Source organism: Lithobates pipiens, unplaced genomic scaffold (assembly GCF_037356315.1).
Source record: "Lithobates pipiens isolate NorthernLeopardFrog02 unplaced genomic scaffold, aLitPip1_a1.2 Scaffold_51, whole genome shotgun sequence".
Classification (NCBI taxonomy): Eukaryota; Metazoa; Chordata; class Amphibia; order Anura; family Ranidae; genus Lithobates; species Lithobates pipiens.
This window is the reverse complement of record NW_027507874.1, coordinates 2,582,598-2,603,300: the sequence shown is the minus strand read 5'-3', so window position 1 is coordinate 2,603,300 and position 20,703 is coordinate 2,582,598. Positions and strand designations below refer to the sequence as shown.

At 48.3% G+C, this 20,703-nt stretch overlaps 4 protein-coding genes across 4 annotated transcripts in view; 1 reads left to right on the top strand and 3 right to left on the bottom strand.

Moving 5' to 3' along the window:
- LOC143957110 (uncharacterized) overlaps nt 1-20,703 on the bottom strand; it is a 497,982-nt gene that overhangs the window by 332,442 nt on the left and 144,837 nt on the right. The gene's annotated exons all lie outside the window — the stretch shown is intronic.
- LOC143957163 (histone H2B 1.1-like) lies at nt 13,862-14,400 on the bottom strand. The gene has a single exon (XM_077467316.1). It carries the CDS (start codon nt 14,329-14,331, stop codon nt 13,951-13,953), a length of 381 nt encoding a protein of 126 aa, XP_077323442.1. The 5' UTR covers nt 14,332-14,400; the 3' UTR covers nt 13,862-13,950.
- On the top strand, nt 14,639-15,063 carry LOC143957157 (histone H2A.J). The gene has a single exon (XM_077467311.1). It carries the CDS (start codon nt 14,654-14,656, stop codon nt 15,047-15,049), a length of 396 nt encoding a protein of 131 aa, XP_077323437.1. The 5' UTR covers nt 14,639-14,653; the 3' UTR covers nt 15,050-15,063.
- LOC143957178 (histone H4) lies at nt 17,392-17,767 on the bottom strand. Its single transcript, XM_077467329.1, has one exon. It carries the CDS (start codon nt 17,756-17,758, stop codon nt 17,447-17,449), a length of 312 nt encoding a protein of 103 aa, XP_077323455.1. The 5' UTR covers nt 17,759-17,767; the 3' UTR covers nt 17,392-17,446.

Genomic DNA, 20,703 nt, shown 5'->3' with positions numbered 1-20,703 from the left:
AAGTAGGGTCCCTCAAAGAGAAAAGGGGGTACGGCCTGCAGATGTTGCCCAGGCCCCTGTCACTGAAGTTCAGGTGCCCGGTCCAGATATTGGTCAGGTGGAGGTAGTTGGGCCTCCCTTTTTGGATAAGGGGGGGGCACAGGGTTCTGTTTCCCAGGTTACTGCTCCCACTCCCCTTCCTCGGAGATGTAGGCCGGGCAGACGTCTGGTCACTGTCTCCTCATCCGATTCTTCGGCTGGGGATGACAGGTCTGGGGAGGAGGAGATGGAAGTCTCGGTTAAGGGGGCTCAGAAACGCCCAAAAGAAGTATCGGATGAGGAGGGTGAAGTGGCTTGGGTCACGATTAGGAAAAAGCAGGGGAAGAAGAAGAAAAAAAGGGCCCCGTTACCTGAGGTGGATCCTGGGCCACCAGAAGGGCCTAGCAGTAGGGGTGATGCTCTACTTATAAATTTTTCTTCTGGGGAGGAGGAGGGGGAAGATGACATGTAAGTTGTTTTTTCCCTTTTGTTTGTATAGTTTATTATCTGTTAAATTGCAAAGTGTATGTTAACTGATATTTGATTTGTAATGAAAAATTTGTATGTTCGGTAGCAGATAACCATTAAAAAAAATATCCACCTATATAGCAAGCTATCTTGCTCTTTTTAAATAGAGCTTGCAGTCAGTTGTAGGAGATTGTGCGTGCTGTCTGCGTGCCCTGACCGCAGAATACACCGTTATATCCACCTATATAGCAAGCTATCTTGCTCTTTTTAAAAAGAGCTTGCAGTCAGTTGTAGGGGATTGTGTGTGCTGTCTGCGTGCCCTGACCGCAGAATACACCGCTTTATCCACCTATATAGCTATGTATCTTGCTCTTTTTAAATAGAGCTTGCAGTCAGTTGTAGGAGACTGTGCGTGCTGTCTGCGTGCCCTGACCGCAGAATACACCGTTATATCCACCTATATAGCTAGCTATCTTGCTCTTTTTAAATAGAGCTTGCAGTCAGTTGTAGGAGATTGTGCATGCTGTCTGCGTGCCCTGACCGCAGAATACACCGCTATATCCACCTATATAGCAGCTATCTTGCTCTTTTTAAATAGAGCTTGCAGTCAGTTGTAGGAGATTGTGCGTGCTGTCTGCGTGCCCTGACCACAGAATACACCGATATATCCACCTATATAGCTAGCTATCTTGCTCTTTTTAAATAGAGCTTGCAGTCATTGTTAGGAGCTTGTGCGTGCTGGCTGCATGCTCTGACCTGTCCTGAGAGAGTGAGAGCTTCCAGAGAGGTGGTGGAGGAGGAGTGGGAGATGATGGCGTCAGCCAGCCCAGGTCCGGGGCCCTCTTCCCGGCCTGAGACCGTGGTTCATCCCCCTGGAGTGAAAGACCTCTCCAGGGAGGAAAGACTGTGGCGGCTGCTGGGTGGTCTCTGCGAACGCGGAGTTGGTGAGAGGGGCTTCCTCTCCGAAAGTGAAAAAGAGCTCCTGAGAGCAAGCCAGGAAGGATCCCAGACAGCCAGGAGAAAAGGCTCTTACCAGAAAGCGTTGCTGGAAATGGAGGAGAAGCTGCGAACCCCAGTGGAGGAAGTAGTCTCGATGTGTGAGGAAGATCAGCGCCCCGAGGTGGAGACCAGCCGGGTGAGCGTGGCCCCTGGAGCCGTAGGTGCGGAGGGTCCCCGGATCCCTGTTGTTTCACCTGCTCTTCCAGAAGCTGGGAAGCAGGTAGGTCCGGGTAGGGCACCCCATGATGCGCAGGGAAGCTCCGGGGGAGAGGCAAGTCAGACGGAACAGCATGGGAGGAAGCTGGTGGTGGTCCTCACTAGAGGCCACCCGGAGGGACCTGTGAAGGCTGGTGGCCGGAGGTTGGTGGATGACGTTGCTGTGCGCCCCCCCCCAGTGGCCCGATCGAGCCCGCAGCATCCGAGACAGTGCGAGGGGTGCCGACCGTAATGGCGGCCCCCGCCTCGGCCGCATGTAGTGAGGGGGAGGTGCCGGCAAGCTCGGACTATGTACAGAAGGAACTTCTTGGACAGACATCCATTGCAGACACTAGGGAAGGTCGGGGCGGGGAGGTGGATGTGTCACTTCCGGTTTCCGGGAATGCGGCCGAAGGTGACCTCCCTGAACCGGAAGTACCACTTGCGGTGGCCCCGGAGGTCGCGAAAATGTGTGCTGAGGAGGTGGGGACACCCCGGGCCTTGGTGGCCAAGTCTCCTGCTCCCTTGGGACGGGTGAGAGCTCTGGGAGCCTCGGGGACTCCGCTGGTGGCTGCTGCCTTGGGGACCCCAGAATCTTCCGGTGAAGTTTTACCCGGTAGGCAAACAAGTTGGGGGGAGTCCCCCATGGGGGAGCTAGGGGGAGAATGTCCAGCCCTAAGCTTTATCAGGGAGCTGGAGGGGTCTCAGCGGCAGGAGCGGGATATGGCTCAGGAGATGGAGGTAGCTTCCTCCCAAGCCTCCGCCGCTGTGGGGGGTGTGGCTATGTCTCCAACCTTGGAGGTGGTTAAAAACAAGGTGCCTGTTGGGAGGAGGGTAGAGGGTGGGAGTGGGGGGGGGGGGCGTGTGCTGCTCCGTCGGAGCCCATGGGCTCATCTCAACGGGGGTCTGGCCCTTCCCCCACAGTCCCGAATCCCTTATTGGGCACGCAGGAAGAGGCAAACCTCTTAGGTGCCCTGAAAGCTGGGCGCTCATTTGCCCAGGTGGCAGGTTCCTCTGTCCCTCTGGGCCCCCTGTATGGCCAGTTTGGTGCCCAGAATTTCTGGGCCCCCCCTGAGGAGCAGCTCCAAGGGGCACAGGCTTGGTCAAGGGGTACGGGGGGTCCAGAAAGGTGCAGGCGGAATGCGGTGCAGTTTAGGTGGGAGGGGACGTCAGCGTGTCCCAGTAGGGGTCAAGTAATTGACTACATGCTGGGGTTGCGCTTTAAGGTTTCTGACTTGTTCGCGGTCATACATCCCGCAAACAGCAAGGAGTTCGATGTGAGCTTCGTCTCCGTGGTCTCTATGGAGCTTTTCCTGACCCTGTACGAGATCGTCAGAAAGTCAGATCCATGGAAAGGTTTCCGTGTAGTGCCTCTTTCGAGGCAGGAGGAGATAAAAAATGTGACCGTCTTGATTAGAAACGAGTCCCTTCCTCCTGAGGATATCGCAACCTGGCTGGCGCGGTATGGACAGCTCCAGACAGGGTTGAGGAAGAGTTTGGACGAGCGCGGGGTCTGGACGGGTGCTTGGTTGGTCAGGATCCGGCTCAAGCGCCACAACAATACCGTGGCGCATGTACCCGGGAGCGCATTTATAGGGAGAGACCAGAGCCTGGTCTTCTACCCTGGCCAGCCCTGTCGGTGTTTCAAATGTGGCAGTCCCACGCACCTTAGAGCGGACTGCACCATGCCTCGCTGCGTGAGGTGTAATGGCTTCGGCCACTCACCTGAGGGTTGCAGACTCATAGTTTGCAACCTCTGTGGGGAAATGGGGCACCCTTTCAGCCGCTGCCCCAAGGCTTTTAGGGGGTGCCAGGCTGAGGGGAGTGCTCCAGGCCCGGAGGGTAAGCCTATCCCTAGACAAAGTGGGGATCCCAAACCTTCTGGGCCACAGAATGAGGGTGCCCCCCTCCCTCAAAGGGTCAGACCCCCCAGGCGTGAGCAGGGGGCAGGCACTGCATCAGCAGGCATGTCAGTAGGTTCCCCAGGCCCTGTCCGGCCCTGTGCCCGATGGGGCGATGGTAGGAAAGCCAGCTGAGAAACAGACTAAACCTAAAAAACCCTCGGTTAAAAAACATCCCCCCCATCCGGTTCCCCCCTCTCCCCCTTCCCCTCCCCCCTCTTGTTTCCCCTCTCCCTGCCTCCCCTTTCCGTCCCCTACCACCTTCCCCTTCTTCCCCTTCCTCCCCTTCTTTCCCTCCCCCACCCGTTTCCCCCCCCCCCCCCCAGATGTACTGCGTCCGCCTCCGGATCCGGCGGCCCTTGTTATGCCTCCTCCCTCTACGGAGATAGTGGGTGGTCGGCAGGTCGGCCTGGCGGGGTATCCCAATGGACACCTCTGAGGTGGGTAAGGGGGTGAATAAGCGCCCCAAAGACGTGTCTAGTGGGAGGTCAGATGGTGAGAGCGGGAGGGAGCCCCCCAAGTCCGACTGGGTAAAAAAAAATGAAAAAGCGGAAGAGGAAGGGCCTGCGGAAGGAGGGTGGCGAGGACCCCCAGCCTAGCACCAGTCTGGGGGTGGGTGGGGGACCCTCGCTCGCCCTCTGGAACCGTTTCGGGGTCCTATCCTCTGACTCTGAGGAGGATTGACCTAGGCATGTAATATAGAGAGGAACGTAAACTTTAATCACTAAGGATGACGGTACCCGCTCCAATACGCCTTGCGACGATTAATGTTGCAAGTGTTCTGCAAAGCCTGCGGAAGGATCCTCGTATTCTTCGGATGAAGGAGAGGGACCATTACTGGCTGGCCACTCTCCTTGATCCACGGTACAAGGGTAAGGTTTGGCGACCTTATCTTGCTATCGCAGAGGGAGCAGAGGATGAGACATCTCCGGGAGGCCTTGGAGAAAGGTCTGTGCAACGCGTTCCCAGAGACTGGGAGGTTACAAACTCCTGGTCCTGGACAACGTGTTGCTGAGGCATCGGTCAGATGGAGCGGTGGAGAGGGTGGTCGTCTGACCGATGCTTTCAGACAATTTTTTAGTCCGCAGCCCCAAGGTATGATCGGTTCCAGCAACCATCGCCAGCGTCTGATTTACATGGTGCAGGAATACCTAGGGGCAAGGTCAGACTTGGACACCTTTCCCACCGAAAATCCTCTGGCTTACTGGGTCTTGAGGATGGATCACTGGCCAGAGCTTGCACAGTATGCAATTGAGCTACTGGCCTGTCCTGCATCCAGCGTTCTTTCGGAACGCACCTTCAGTGCTGCTGGTGGCTTTGTTACCGATCACAGGGTGCGCCTGTCCACCGAATCAGTTGATCGACTGACCTTCATCAAGATGAATCAGTCTTGGATCACCCACAGCTACCAAGCACCTGAAGCTGATGTAACAGAATAATTTGTTTTGAAATATCACATCCCTTCAAGACTGCCTATGCTGATGCTGAGTGACTGTCCTGTTATGTTGATTGTCTATCCTCTTCCTCCTCCGCTGATATGTTGGAAGAACATTTCTGGTTCTGGGTGATGCCATCAGCCCAATTTTCCTGCCCCTGTTTAACAGGGGCGTTTAAGTACAATTTTTGATGCAATGCTTTGCAGCAGGACTAATTCCTGCAATCAAACAAGAGTATATGGGAGAGGTTGCAGTGTGGTGGCACCAGCACCAGTGCCTAAGGCCCAATTTTTCTTCCCCTGTTTAACAGGGGCGTTTAATTACAATTTTTGATGCAATGCTTTGCAGCAGGGCTAATTCCTGCAATCAAACAAGAGTATATGGGAGAGGTTGCAGTGTGGTGGCACCGGCACCAGTGCCTAAGGCCCAATTTTTCTCCCCCTGTTTAACAGGGGCATTTAAGTACAATTTTTGATGCAATGCTTTGCAGCAGGGCTAATTCCTGCAATAAAACTAGAGTATATGGAAGAGGTTGCAGTGTGGTGGCACCAGCAGCAGTGCCTAAGGCCACATTTTTCTGCCCCTGTTTAACAGGGACATGTAATTACAATTCTTGATATAATATTTCACAGGAGGGCCCCTTCCTGTGCCCACCCAGAGTAACGGTGAGGACTTATAGTGTTGTGGCACCAGCACCACAACCACCAAAGGTCAATTTTTCTACCACTGTTCAACAATGGCATGTAATTACAATTCTTGATATAATCGTTCACAGCAGGGCGCTCCAGCGCCCACCAAGAGTCACTTTCAGGGCTTACAATGTTGTGGCAAAACCAACACCTTGTTCCGCCATTTCTGCAGAGCATATAGGGCAGGCCCCTACTTTCAAACATCCAACTTACAAACATCTCCTACTTGCAAACGGAAGGAGACAACAGCAAGTGAGATGAAAAAAGATGGACGACAAAACAAATTATACAAGGGTGATAACCCTTCCCTATGTTTTCCAAAAAGCTTAAAAATAGTTTTTTTGACTGGAGCTACACTTTAAAAATGTACCAGTTGAAAATTACAAACAGATTCAACTTAACACAACAAACCTACACAGTCCCTGTCTTGTTTGCACCGCCTGTATACTGCTGTTCTGAGTATATAGGGCCCGGGGGCCACACGCATTTCCTATTTTTAAATATGGGTACAGGGTTCCCCTTAATATGCGTACAAGACCCAAATAGGCTGGTAATGGGCAGGGAGGGCTACCCATGCCATTTTTCTCAATGATTTTCAATCATATTGCAGGAACCAGATATAACATTAAAACCGCAAGCAGTTTTAAATGGTGATATTTCCGTTTAATGTCATTTTGTGCAGGGACTGTTCTAAACACGGGAAACACGTGGCACTTCACAGGCATCCTACAGACACCCCCCAGGCACCATATTTAAAGGAATATTGCACTTTTTTTTTTCACTTTAATCGTCATTAAAATCAGTGCTCCCACCAAAACGGCCATTTTTAAAAACATTTTAGGCATTGACCCATGTCCCCTGGGGCAGGAGCCAGGTCCCCAAACCCTTTTTAGGACAGTGTTTTGCATATTAGCCGTTAAAATTAGCACTTTTAATTTCGAACGTTCGAGTCCCATAGACTTCAATGGGGTTCTAATGTTCGTACAAATTTGGGGTCCGTTCGAAAGTTCTGGTGCGAACCGAACCGGGGGGTGTTCGGCTCATCCCTACTCACAGGTAAAAAAGCACCTAGGCTGTCAGCGACTGTATCAAAACGCTACAAAAAAAACTGTTAGCGATCACAGGGATCAGGCCTGACTCTGCGAAACGCTGCAGTTATGTGCGTTGTGTTTTGTAAGTGACAGTGATCGATCGATACTGCACTTGGGTGGGCTGGGCTGGGCTTGGCGGAGGGGCTAAACGCAGGTGCTAGCAGGTATCTGGGCTGATCCCGCTAACAATGCGTTTTGGGAAACCTAAACTGCTGGCGACGCTAATATAGATCTGATCAGATACTATATTACTAAGGGAGGTGTATGCTTTGTGCGTTAGCGGTACTGGCACTAACCTGACGCTGCCTGGGGTGACGCAGACCTTATCTGACCCTCAAACTTATATCACCCGCCGGGTGATCAGGGGGTTAAACCTTTATTAGGTAATAAATGGCGGGTGCCCTGAAACTATAAAAAAATAACTAACCAACCAGCGTCACCTGTAACAGTTATATGGTGATCACTGGTGAAAGGGTTAACTAGGGGGCAATCAGGGGGCTTTATGCGGTAGTATATGGGGGTCCCTGGCGCTATAAAAAGCTGCGGCGAACCTAAATACCTACCTGCCTAACTAGCGTCACCTGTGACACTAATACAGCGATCAGAAAAACGATCGCTTATTAGGCTGGGTTCAGACTGGAGCGATGCGGGAACGCCACGAATCCGCGGCGGGTTCCCGCATCACACTGCCCTATGCGAACTGCTGGGAGTGTCAGTGAAGTATTAATGACACCCCCAGATCAGTTCGCATATTGCAGTGCGATCTGCAAACTCGGACAGGAATCGGATCGCATGGTGTGAACACCCATGCGATCCGATTCTGTTGCGGACCAAAAAAAGGGTCCCGTGCGAGTTTGCGGCGGGTGCGGCGGGTGCGATGCGAATTCAGCCATACTGTCTGTATGGCTGAACTAGAATCGCACAGAGATCGGATGTGATTTGCAGTGCGGTGCGAATCACATCCGTTCTCATAAACCGCTGCAATGTGAACCCAGCCTTAGTGACACTGGCGACGGGGGGTGATCACGGGGTTAAACCTTTATTGGGGGGGTTAGGGGGGTACCCTAGAACTAAAGGGGGCTAACCCTAACTGCCCTAACAGTTATTACAGTCACAAATGACGCCAATGCAAAAAAAATAAAAATAATGCAATTGGTGTCACTGTGACTGGGGGTGCAGGGGTGATTGGGGGGGTGAAGGGGGGGTGAGAGTGTGCCTGGCATGTTCTACTGTATTGTGTAGTGTTGGTGCAACTCACCGATCCTCTCTCCTCGGTGCTGGAACGAAAAATACTGACACGGAGGAGAGATTACATCACTTTCTCTGCCTGTATTTACATTACAGGAGAGGAAGTGATGTCACACTGCACTTCCATTCGTCAGGAGCGATCGCGAGGGGGTGGCCATGAACGAACGGCCGCCCCCTCATCCCGGATCGCTCCTGAACGGATTCCGACCGCCGCTGGCGCCGGGGGGGCCCCCCACCCGCGGGAAGGCAGGGACGTACAGGTACGCCCATATGCCTGCCCGTGCCATTCTGTCGACGTACAACTGGTTAAACAGGGGCAGAAAAATTGGGCTGATGGCATCACCCGGAACCAGAAATGTTCTTCCAACATATCAGCGGAGGAAGAGGACATACAATCAACATAACAGGACAGTCACTCAGCATCAGCATAGGCAGTCTTGAAGGGATGTGATATTTCAAAAAACATTATTCGGTTACATCAGCTTCAGGTGCTTGGTAGCTGTGGGTGATCCAAGACTGATTCATCTTGATGAAGGTCAGTTGATCAACTGATTCGGTGGACAGGCGCACCCTGTGATCGGTAACAAAGCCACCAGCAGCACTGAAGGTGCGTTCCGAAAGAACGCTGGATGCAGGGCAGGCCAGTAGCTCAATTGCATACTGTGCAAGCTCTGGCCAGTGATCCATCCTCAAGACCCAGTAAGCCAGAGGATTTTCAGTGGGAAAGGTGTCCAAGTCTGACCTTGCCCCTAGGTATTCCTGCACCATGTAAATCAGACGCTGGCGATGGTTGCTGGAACCGATCATACCTTGGGGCTGCGGACTAAAAAATTGTCTGAAAGCATCGGTCAGACGGCCACCCTCTCCACCGCTCCATCTGACCGATGCCTCAGCAACACGTTGTCCAGGACCAGGAGTTTGTAACCTCCCAGTCTCTGGGAACGCGTTGCACAGACCTTTCTCCAAGGCCTCCCGTAGATGTCTCATCCTCTGCTCCCTCTGCGATAGCAAGATAAGGTCGCCAAACCTTACCCTTGTACCGTGGATCAAGGAGAGTGGCCAGCCAGTAATGGTCCCTCTCCTTGATCCGAAGAATACGAGGATCCTTCCGCAGGCTTTGCAGGATCAGGGAGGCCATGCAGCGTAGGTTAGCTGAGGCATTTCGGTCCGGAGTCCTCTGGGTCACTAAGGACAACATGATCCGCAGCTACCTCCTCCCAGCCACGTACAAGTCCACGGGTTTCTTGGGACTGTAAATCATCCCTACAAGACTGCTGCTAATGCTGAGTGCAAGCCTCCACCTGCATGCTGACACAATCATCCTCCTCCTCCTCTTCCTCTTCCTGTGTGATGGGTGGCACAGCAGGAACACTGTCTGGATAAAGGGGGCCTTGAGAGGCAAGGAAGTCCTCTGCTTCCTGCCTCTGTTCTGCCTCAAGTACCCTGTCCATTATTCCACGCAGCGTATGCTCCAAGAGGTGGACAAGAGGTACAATGTCACTGATGCATGCACTGTCACTGCTTACCATCCTTGTGGCCTCCTCAAACGGTGACAGGACAGTGCATGCATCCTTGATCATGCCCCACTGGCGTGGTGAGAAAAAACCGAGCTCCCCTGACCCTGTCCTGGTGCCGCAGTCGCACAGGTACTCATTGATGGCCCTCTGCTGCGTGTGCAGCCGCTGCAGCATGGCCAACGTTGAGTTCCACCTGGTGGGCATGTCACATATAAGGCGGTTTTTGGGCAGGTTCAACTCCTTTTGGAGCCCAGCCAGCCGAGCACAGGCATTAAATGATCGGCGGAAATGCACACAGACTTTCCCAGCCTGCTTCAGGACATCCTGTAAGCCCGGGTACCTGCCCAAGAACCACTGCACCACCAGGTTAAGGACGTGAGCTACACAGGGCACATGGGTCAGTTGTCCCTGTCGGAGGACGGAGAGGAGGTTGGTGCCATTGTCGCAAACCACCATTCCTGGCTTAAGCTGGCGTGGCGTCAACCACCTCTCGGCCTGCCCCTGCAGAGCTGACAAAACATCCGCCCCAGTGTGGCTCCTGTCCCCCAAACAAACCAGCGCGAGCACAGCATGGCATTGTTTTGCCTGCGTACTTGCATAGCCCCTGGAACGCCTACGGAGCACAGCTGGTTCTGAGGACAGAGCACTGGAAGAGGCCATGGAGGAAGAAGAAGAGGAGGGGGTGGAGGAGAGAGGTGTGTCACAACCAATAGTAGCATTTTGGAGGCGTGGTGGCGGAACAACCTCCAACACTACAGCACCTTGTCCTGCATCCTTCCCAGCTGCCAGAAGAGTGACCCAATGGGCCGTGAAAGACAGGTAACCTCCCTGTCCATGCCTGCTGGACCATGAGTTAGCGGTAATATGCACCTTACCGGTGACCACCCTGTCCAGCGAAGCAAGGACATTGCCTTCCACATGCCGGTAGAGAGCCGGAATCGCCTTCCGTGAGAAAAAGTGGCGTTTGGGGACCTGCCACTGAGGAACCGCACATTGTACAAACTCACGGAAGGGGGCCGAGTCTACCAACTGAAAAGGCAGCAGTTGAAGTGCTAGCAATTTAGCCAAGCTAGCATTCAACCGCTGGGCATGTGGATGGCTGGGAGTGAGCTTCTTTCGTCGGTCCAGCAGCTGGGGCAGGGACATTTGCCTGCTATAATCGGACGTGGGTGTACTGCTAGCAGAGTGCCCGGAAGCACTTGGCTGTGACACACCTAATGCTACACCTTCATTCCTCTCAGAGCAGGTTTCAGAGAGGACTGAAGGTCTAGTGGGGTTGGAGATCCCAGCTGATGAGGAGCAAGGAGAGGTCCGCTTTGTTCTTTGGTGTAGGTCTTTGAGGTACGCTTGCCAACGAGCTGCATGGCAGGTCAACATATGTCTGGTCAAGCATGTGGTGCCCAAGCGGCTGATGTTTTGGCCACGCGAGATATGCTTGAGACATATGTTGCAAATAGCAGTGGTGCGATCTGATGCACTCGTCTCAAAAAAGGCCCACACCAAAGAACTTTTAGAATAACGCGCAGAGGCAGCACCCTGCACAGGCGAAGCTCTGCGGTGTGATTCAGTCGGTGTGCTGCCCCTAAGCTGGCCCCCAGAGGGCATCCTGCCTCGTTGGACATGTGCCTCCTCCTCCTTCTCCTCTCTCCTACTAGGCACCCACGTGGAGTCAGTGCCCTCATCATCCCCTCCCTCTTCATCGCTGTAGCAAACCTGGCAATATGCTGCAGCTTGTGGAACATGACTGCCAGATTGCTGCCCTTCTTGAGCATCCCCTCTCTCTGCATTCACGCTACTGCCTTCCTCTAGCTGAGTGTCATCATCAGAGGCTACAAAACACTGGGCATCCTCCCGGAGCATGTACCCAACACTGGGCTCAAAGAGTTCAGGAGACTCCTCAGGAGGACGTGGTGGGTCTAGGGAAGGAGTCACTGATGATGACATTGAGACGAGGGAAAACAATGCGTTGGCAGCTGCTTTGCTAGTACCCTGAGACTGGGTGAGAGAGGATGAGGAGGATGAAGAGGGCTTGGTCATCCACTCTACCAAGTCGTTGGCATGTTGCGGCTCAACACGTCCAGCTGCTGAAAAGAAGGACAAGCGTGTCCCATGGCCACGTGCTGATGATGATGATGCACCGCATCCACGACCAGCACTGTTGTCTCTAGACACAGAGCCTGCTTGCCCTATTTTATCGGCTCGCGCCTGTCTGCCTCTCCTTGCTGGCCTTCCAGACATGGTAATGGCCTGAAGGGAGTTGGGAAAAACAGCAATTGGGTAGTGTATATTGTGCTGGAGGCACACACAACTTCCACTAACTCCTGCAGATGGCTCAAATAGAGAAGAGCTATGTAGGTGGATATAGCGGTGTATACTGGGCTCAGAGCACGCAGACAGCACGCACAAGCTCCTACCTCTGACTGCAAGCTCTATTTAAAACGAGCAAGATAGTTTGCTATATAGGTGGATATAGCGGTGTATACTGGGTTCAGAGCACGCAGACAGCACGCACAAGCTCCTACCGCTGACTGCAAGCTCTATTTAAAACGAGCAAAATAGTTTGCTATATAGGTGGATATAGCGGTGTATACTGGGTTCAGAGCACGCAGACAGCACGCACAAGCTCCTAACACTGACTGCAAGGTCTAATATAAAAGATAGATATATCGCTAGCTATATAGGTGAATATAGCGGTGTATACTGCGGTCAGGGCATGCAGACAACAACCACTACAGAAGAGCAAGAACGAAAAATCGTCCGATAACGATCGGTGTGTACTGTGTTGAAGGTACACAGAACACCCACTAACTGCTTCAGACGCCAACACACTACACAAGGCCGCCACGCTGGCGGCCTTATATAGTGTGGGGCGTGTAGTACACAGCCTGAGCTATGATTGGCCACAGGCCACAGGCATCCAATCATGGCTCTCCTCGCTGATGCCGCTGTGATTGGCCAAGCATGCGGGGTCACAGTTCATGCTTAGCCAATCATGAGCCAGCAATGCACTGCGCCATCGCAGTGCATTGTGGGCCGTGAGCGCCACACGAATTTGGCGCGAACGGACCATAACGTTCGGAATTCGCCGAGCGGGCGAACAGCCGATGTTCGAGTCGAACACGAAGCTCATCCCTAGCTGTGACAATAAAACCTGCCATCTGATTGGTTTCTATGTAGAGCTGCAGCAGATTTTGCACTCTCCAATTTTAGTAAATCAACACCTTTGTGTCCTGTTGGGGGGATGGGGATTTACTTGGAGCTGGTGTGTACAACTTTAACACTATAATTAATATTAATATCATACAGTTTACACAGCTCTTTACAATAAAAAATGGTGGCAGTACAATCACAATACAGTTCAATAAACAAGGAATAGAATTCTGCTCATGGAGTTTACAATCTAAAGAAATGTTTTTATAATCAAAGATTAGAGACTCCTCAGTGTAAGAATTAGAAACATGGAGATTGATTTATGTTTGCCCATATCTCAGTAAATTAGATGACAAGGAGGGGACAATATTCCCTGTAACCTCCACTTTCCAATCTGTATATTGTAATCTGAGGCACCTGAAATTTACGGAATACCCTTTATTAGAGAAAATACTCTTACACACCTATATAGAGAGATAGAGACCAGGGAAGCCAATGTTTGCCCAGCTGATCTAAACCGCCTCTTCCCCCACATCTATGGTTGAGCTCCCATAGAAAAGTGCTGTATGACAAAATTAAATCAAACAAAATAGGATGAATAAGTAATAATTCTAAGCAGATGATCTCTAAACTATTTTGAATATGTAAGCATCCCCCATGTATATGTCTGCAGACATTGGCATGATTTGTGCAGTCTTATACAAATCAAAAAACACAAACTAAACGTATATAAGATTGTGTGTCATCCTTATATATACATAAATATTCACTTTCAATTTACGGGAAAAAAAAAAAAAGCTCCCATGTATTCTGAGGAGCAACTCTGACACCTAGTGGAGATATATATATATATATATATATATATATATATATATATATATATATATAAAAATAAAAATACTAATATACGGAGATCGGGAAGAGATACAATGTGACTGGATGGTTTGTTCCCACATTAGCCGACAACATTGATGTACAAATCAGATCCTCCAACATGGATTGTAGATTTGGGTCTAGGAGAAAAAAAAAATCCAGCATAAAGGGATTTCTAATTAGAATAAAGCTTCAAATGTACAATTTCCTCATCAGATTGCAGAACAAACAGATTATGACAATTGTACACTTAATGTATTTCTAATTTCAATAAAATGTGATGAGAGCTCATTGATGGAAATGGTGGGCGGCTCTTAGAAGAGCCTTTGTGTCTTGTGTTGGGATGATGATGGGGGGATGGGGGATTACTTGGCGCTGGTGTACTTGGTGACGGCCTTGGTGCCCTCGGAGACGGCGTGCTTGGCCAGCTCTCCGGGCAGGAGGAGGCGGACGGCGGTCTGGATCTCCCGGGAGGTGATGGTGCGGCGCTTGTTGTAATGAGCCAGGCGGGAAGATTCGCCGGCGATGCGCTCGAAGATGTCATTGACGAAGGAGTTCATGATGCCCATGGCCTTGGACGAGATGCCGGTGTCGGGGTGGACCTGCTTGAGCACCTTGTACACGTAGATGGCATAACTCTCCTTCCTGCTCTTCCTCCGCTTCTTGCCGTCCTTCTTCTGGCTCTTGGTCACGGCTTTCTTGGAGCCCTTCTTGGGCGCCGGGGCGGACTTGGCTGGTTCAGGCATGATAAGGGTTAATGTGATCTCCGCTGTGTGGAGGGAATGTGTGCTGGAGCCGCCCTCATGTGCTGCTTTTATAGGCGTCCTATGCAAATGAAGTCTCCTCCCTCCTCACTCTTCTATTGGAGGATTCAGTCATGTGGTGGGGAGGAGTGGAGCGCTTCCCTTGCTCGTTTACTGATTGGTGTAGAAACAAGTCAGAACATAATTGGCTGGCTTGGAAATTAACCAACCACAGTGTGTGATGTCAGAGCATTGACTGTATAAAAATATGGAACCTGCAGAAATGAGCGATCTTTCTTTAGCAGAGTAACAGAAGAATCTCACAATGTCTGGACGTGGAAAACAAGGAGGCAAGGTTCGGGCTAAGGCCAAGACCCGATCATCCCGGGCTGGTCTGCAGTTCCCAGTTGGTCGTGTTCACCGTCTGCTCAGGAAGGGCAACTATGCGGAGCGGGTCGGGGCCGGAGCTCCCGTCTATCTGGCCGCCGTCCTCGAGTATCTCACGGCTGAGATCCTGGAGCTGGCCGGCAACGCCGCCCGCGACAACAAGAAGACCCGCATCATCCCCCGACACCTCCAGCTGGCCGTCCGCAACGACGAGGAGCTCAACAAGCTGCTGGGCGGCGTCACCATCGCCCAGGGAGGAGTCCTGCCCAACATCCAGGCCGTGCTGCTGCCCAAGAAGACCGAGAGCCACAAGGCCGCCGCCAAATCCAAGTAATCCCGACAACTCCTTTCTACTCCCAAATCCATTCATTTCTACAACACAAAGGCTCTTCTCAGAGCCACCCACATCTCTCTACAAAGAGCCCCCCACACACCCCTCATTGTGTCTACCACATCGCATGCAATCAGCCCTCAATTGTCTGCATAGCTTTACACGGGAAATACATTCTTATTTATTCACACTTCTAGTACAGGAGATCTGTACAGGGAGGACAATTACTACATATAAAGAGCCTGCAATGTATTATTGGAGGACCTGGTCCTCTTATAGGGACTGATCGGCATTGTCCTTCAAACATTGGTTCTGCTGAATCTACAGATCAGAAAATTGTAGTAAAACAATCATCCTCCGACTGATCGGGAACACAGATCTCAGAATGTTCCTATTATGCCGGGCGGGGTATGGAACGGATTTCACTTCATTTTAAATAGAACCTCACAATCATCTCAGATCGGCTAATCTGACACAGAAATGTAATGAAACAAAATTTCAATTCTTCCGGGGAACATTCCAGACACTTGATAAACGCGCTGACATAATATATTTCCCGGGGTTTACAGAATCCTAGAGAATGTTTTCTATAGAGATCAATGAAAAGTCTACAGAACAAGCATTTTCTGGGCTGAAAACGGAGAAAGATCAGAACACATTTCTTTGGATTCCTCATCAAAAACATCATTGGCTGATGAAGGAAACGCCGACAGTTCTGATTGGCCCATATTTCAAACTGCTACATTCCACATTTGCCCGCCAGAATTCTTTAGAACGTTACAGACAAATAATCGGTCATTTTATACCGCCAAATCCGACACTGAGACCATCAGATGAGACAATTATCTGAGAAATATCATCAGCGCTTTGTTCCCAAACTGATTCATCGATTAGTCTGGAATAGAAATCGATTCAGAAGATTGTTGAATGATGTAAAATATGTTCTCTGTTACTAGATTTCTAAAAAGTGAAAGGACTGGTAGAAAACATGACACTCCCAGATACATATGTACAATGAATCAATAAAACAAACAGATCGTTATCCACTGTAACGAGAAATCAGCAAAATATTAACAATGTTTCTAAGTAATTATCTTAGAAACATTTCTTTACTAATCTTTTATAAATATTAACAATAGTAACTGTTGATTTGTGTTCTCTCCGAAAAAGAATTGGAAGAATAGGTTTGTCATGAGATCTGTATAGGATCATGGGATTGGCCTCTATCAGATGTAGCAGTAACAGATTTCCCCCATATTACATTTAGAGAATATATATATAATGTGAATGGACTGGTAGAAATCATGACACTGCCAGATATATAACAGTATGTACAATACATAATCAGATCTGCATAGGATTATGTAACTGAAAAAAAGATACAAATATGTACTATGAATCAATACAGACAATATTGCGCTTCTGATGAATTACATCGGTTTCCATTCAGCAAAATATTTAAAAGCTTCTAAAATGAATAGAGCCGCCCTTCTCATCTCCGCTCAGCTTTACACCCAGGAAGGAGAGATGTAGGAATAAAATACATTTCTTTGTTTCCTTTTCAAAATAATCTTTATAAATATGAAATATTGGAACTGGTGTTAGGGAGTGTTAAAGATTCATGTTTTCCATGTAATCTCCAGGTACACGTGCGATCTGCTTTACCAAAGAGTCGTAAGAACACAACAAAATGATCTATCCAATGTTGTATCCAATTGGGTAGAGAGTTGATCTTCAAGACTGTACAATCTGTACTCCGGATGAAATATGAAAACTTCTTCCACCCTAACAAATGAACGAATCCGATGATAATTGTACAGAAATCCTCCATCCGTTTCCTGCTGAGATTTGGCGCTACAATAGATCTGGTTCTCTGGATGGAACGTTCTTAGGACCCATACACGCTATTCGATTGTTTATCAAAACCATATAATAAGAGATTAAACCTTAAGTTTCAATTTGTAAACAATCAGGCAGGCCCTTACACTGCGTGGTTTAGGTAAATCTGAAGAGAAATATCTGCAGAAAATCGAATCGTGTGTATGGGGCTTTAGACTTAGGGGAGAAATGTCCAGCTAAAGCTGATCCGATCCCAGTTCTGGACGTTTCCCAACAAACCCAAACGGCTGTTTGCGTTGAATCTTTAATAGGCCAATTAAAAGCAATCACCCCTTTCATCTCCTAGTGTGATCACACTTAGATCGCCTATATAGGGCGAATGTCACGTGTCCAACCCCCAGAACAAACCCTCCCGCTACAGAAGTGTGTACGACGCGTCATTTAGATTTCATTTACTTCTCCTGATAACGTAAATAGCGGTATGTAGTTCTTTGTACGAGAAGGTGGGTGGCCCTGAGAAGGGCCTTTGTGTAGATGAAGTAGGTAGGTGTCTATGAGGGTTTAGCCTCCAAATCCATAAAGCGTGCGCCCCTGGCGTTTGAGAGCATAGACGACATCCATGGCGGTGACGGTCTTCCTCTTGGCGTGCTCGGTGTAGGTGACGGCATCGCGGATGACATTCTCCAGGAAAACCTTCAGCACTCCACGGGTCTCCTCATAGATGAGTCCGGAGATGCGCTTGACACCCCCTCTGCGGGCCAAACGTCGGATGGCGGGTTTGGTGATGCCCTGGATGTTGTCCCGGAGCACCTTCCTGTGCCGCTTGGCGCCTCCTTTCCCCAGACCCTTCCCTCCTTTACCGCGACCAGACATGATGAGTATTTCCTGCGCAAATAGGAACTGAGCTCAGCCGTCTGCCTGCCCTCCTTATATACAGCCTGAGCGGACCTGATGGAAACCTTCCTGTGATAGAGTCATTCCCATTTATTATTAAAAAACAAAAGAGAGGGAATGTCATTCATTTATAAGGCTCCTATATATTCTATTGCACGGAGAATGCAAATCTTTAACACTTCATAACAGAAAAACAATCAGCAGTTCCAATTGTTCATAGTAATTTTATATTTCTAAAACATAATTTTGAAAACGAAACAAAGAAACACATTGCTTCTGACGTCTCTCCTTCCTAAGGATGAGCGGACCTGATGGGAGACAGGAGGAGAATGGGCGGGTCTAGTCATTTATTACCCAGCATAGAATTTCATTTAATTAGAAGCTTTTCAATAGTTTGCTGAATGGAAACTGATGTGATCCATCAGACGCACAACATTATCTTTATTGATTAATTGTACATATTTGTCTGGCATGTCATGATTATTACCTATTTTTATCAATAATATCATATTTATCGATCTTTGGATAGGAAGTGTAAAATATGTGCAATCTGCTATATGTATAAATTATATATCAGACAGTGAGAGAAGGAAAAAAAATAAATAAATAAAATATATATATATATATATATATAGATAGATAGATAGATAGATATATTACAGTTCCCCATTTAGTTTTCTGAATTCTGAGGACTTGGAATAAAAGAGCACATATGGAAATGTTTTATATTATTATTCAATAATCTTCGGACTCCATTTTTATTTATTCCGGACTAATGGATGAAAATAAAGCATCGATGATATCTCTTGGATAAATGTCTCATCTGATGATCTCAGTGTCGGATTTGGCGGTATAATAGGGCTGATTATTTGTCTGTAACATTCTAAAGAATTCTGGCGGGCAAGTTTGAATGTAGCAGTTTGAAATATGAGCCAATTAAAGCTGTTGGGCATTTCCTTCATCAGCCATTAATGTCTTTCTGATGAAAATTTCAAAGAAATGTGTTCTGAGATCTTTTTTGGTTTTCAACCCAGAAAATACTTGTTCTATAGACTTTTCATTGATTTCTATAGAAAACATTCTCTAGCAGGGCGGATTCTCTATTGTGAAGTACGAGAAAAAGATTAGAAGAAATGGTAACATTCATATTTCTAATGGATTTATTATTCTTGGTTAGATAAACTGCCCGACAATTCAGAGAAGCGTTGATCGATGTTCCCGAAGGAAGAGATATCAGGTTTTAGTGTCGGATTATTCCATCTGAGATCATTGGAAGGTTCCATGGAATTCTGGCGGGACAATTGAATGAATCAGTTTAATAGTTGCATCAATCACAGATCTGGGCAATTTCTTCAGATAATAAAATGCATTTTCCTCCCAAAGAGTGTGAAGGAGGATCTGAGATCTGTGTTCCTTTCAGCTGGGGGATGTTTGTTTGGTATTGAATATTGAATGATCTCTGAGCTCCAGAAGATATTCAGCAGATTTAAAGGACAATAAAAAGCAGTCCCTGTAAGGAGATCACATCGTTCCTTCACATGAAATACGTTCTAATAAATGAAACAAATCATAGAAACTCTGAATTACTGTTAGGACGGACGGGTAAGGAGGGGTGGATGGTTTTGGTTGGAGGGTTTAGCGGTGAGTAGACAATCAGCATAGAATGATTGGAATGAAAAGAGATGAGAGAATGATGTACTGTGATCACATTTCCTGTCATTACTCCTCACCTCTATTACAAGCCTGAGTGTGATAAGAAGGCAAAGGCTTTGCCTTTACAGGGAACTTTATCTGACAGTATTAATAATATATAACTTAATTGAAGAATAGGAATAGAAACCAGGAATGTCCCGCTCTATGTAGAGCATGTTTGTGAGGCAATGCTAAAATAATAATAATATTGATCTTTAGACGCGGAGTAGATCGCTCAGACTGGGGAGGGGGTGAATAAACCTCCCTTCTATTCCCATCCTTATTCTAGATTTATCGCGGAGATCATCTCCACTTTCTGTCTGTATATACATCCCCTATTCACCTCCTTGTACTGCACACACACCCCAGTGTTCTATCAGGAATGACCACAAGGTGGCAGAGCTGAATAACACTTATGCCGCACTCACACATTGTTACAATAAAAGATCCTCCACAATCTCCCGCCTTACATTGTTACTTTACATGAAATCACAAGAAGAGAAGATCGTGGAGTTCTTAACCCTCAACACAATGGAGGAAAGAAGCAAGAACAACAAAACATTCTATCTACTCAATCAGCCCAGACAAATCTTTGTCTATTTGTATCTATTTCAATCAACAGCAGATCAATGTACAGGGTGGGGGGGGGGTTGAGCTCATTCTGTGTACTTATAGTTCTAATTAACAATAATAATAATAAACATAATTCACATGTACAAAGTATCAGATACATACAAATCTGATCACAATATCACCCCGGGCAGCACACAGTCCTAAAAAAAAAAAAAATTTCCTAAATCATTGGACGTGTTTATCACCATAATGAGTTTACACATGATCTCCAATCCAAATCTGCGAACCATTTTATTCCCAATCATTCCCGTGTCTGAATGTCTAATATATATATATATATATATATTCAATACATTTGTATGTATTACATCTAAATGAATATATACCATACAGCAACATGACATGGCAAATAGAGCGTAATGGTATGATAACAGTGTTATCAGCACTAGGGATGAGCCGAATAGTGATGGACGAACTTCCGACGGGACGTTTCACGAACAAAAGTTTGCGGCGGACCCCATTGACTTTAATAGCAGGCAAAACTTAAAAACCTACAGGTCATATTTTCAGCCACAAAATACTTTCTAGCTGTGCACTAGGGATGAGCCGAACAACACCCAGTTCGGTTTGCATCAGAACTTTCGAACGGACCGCAAATT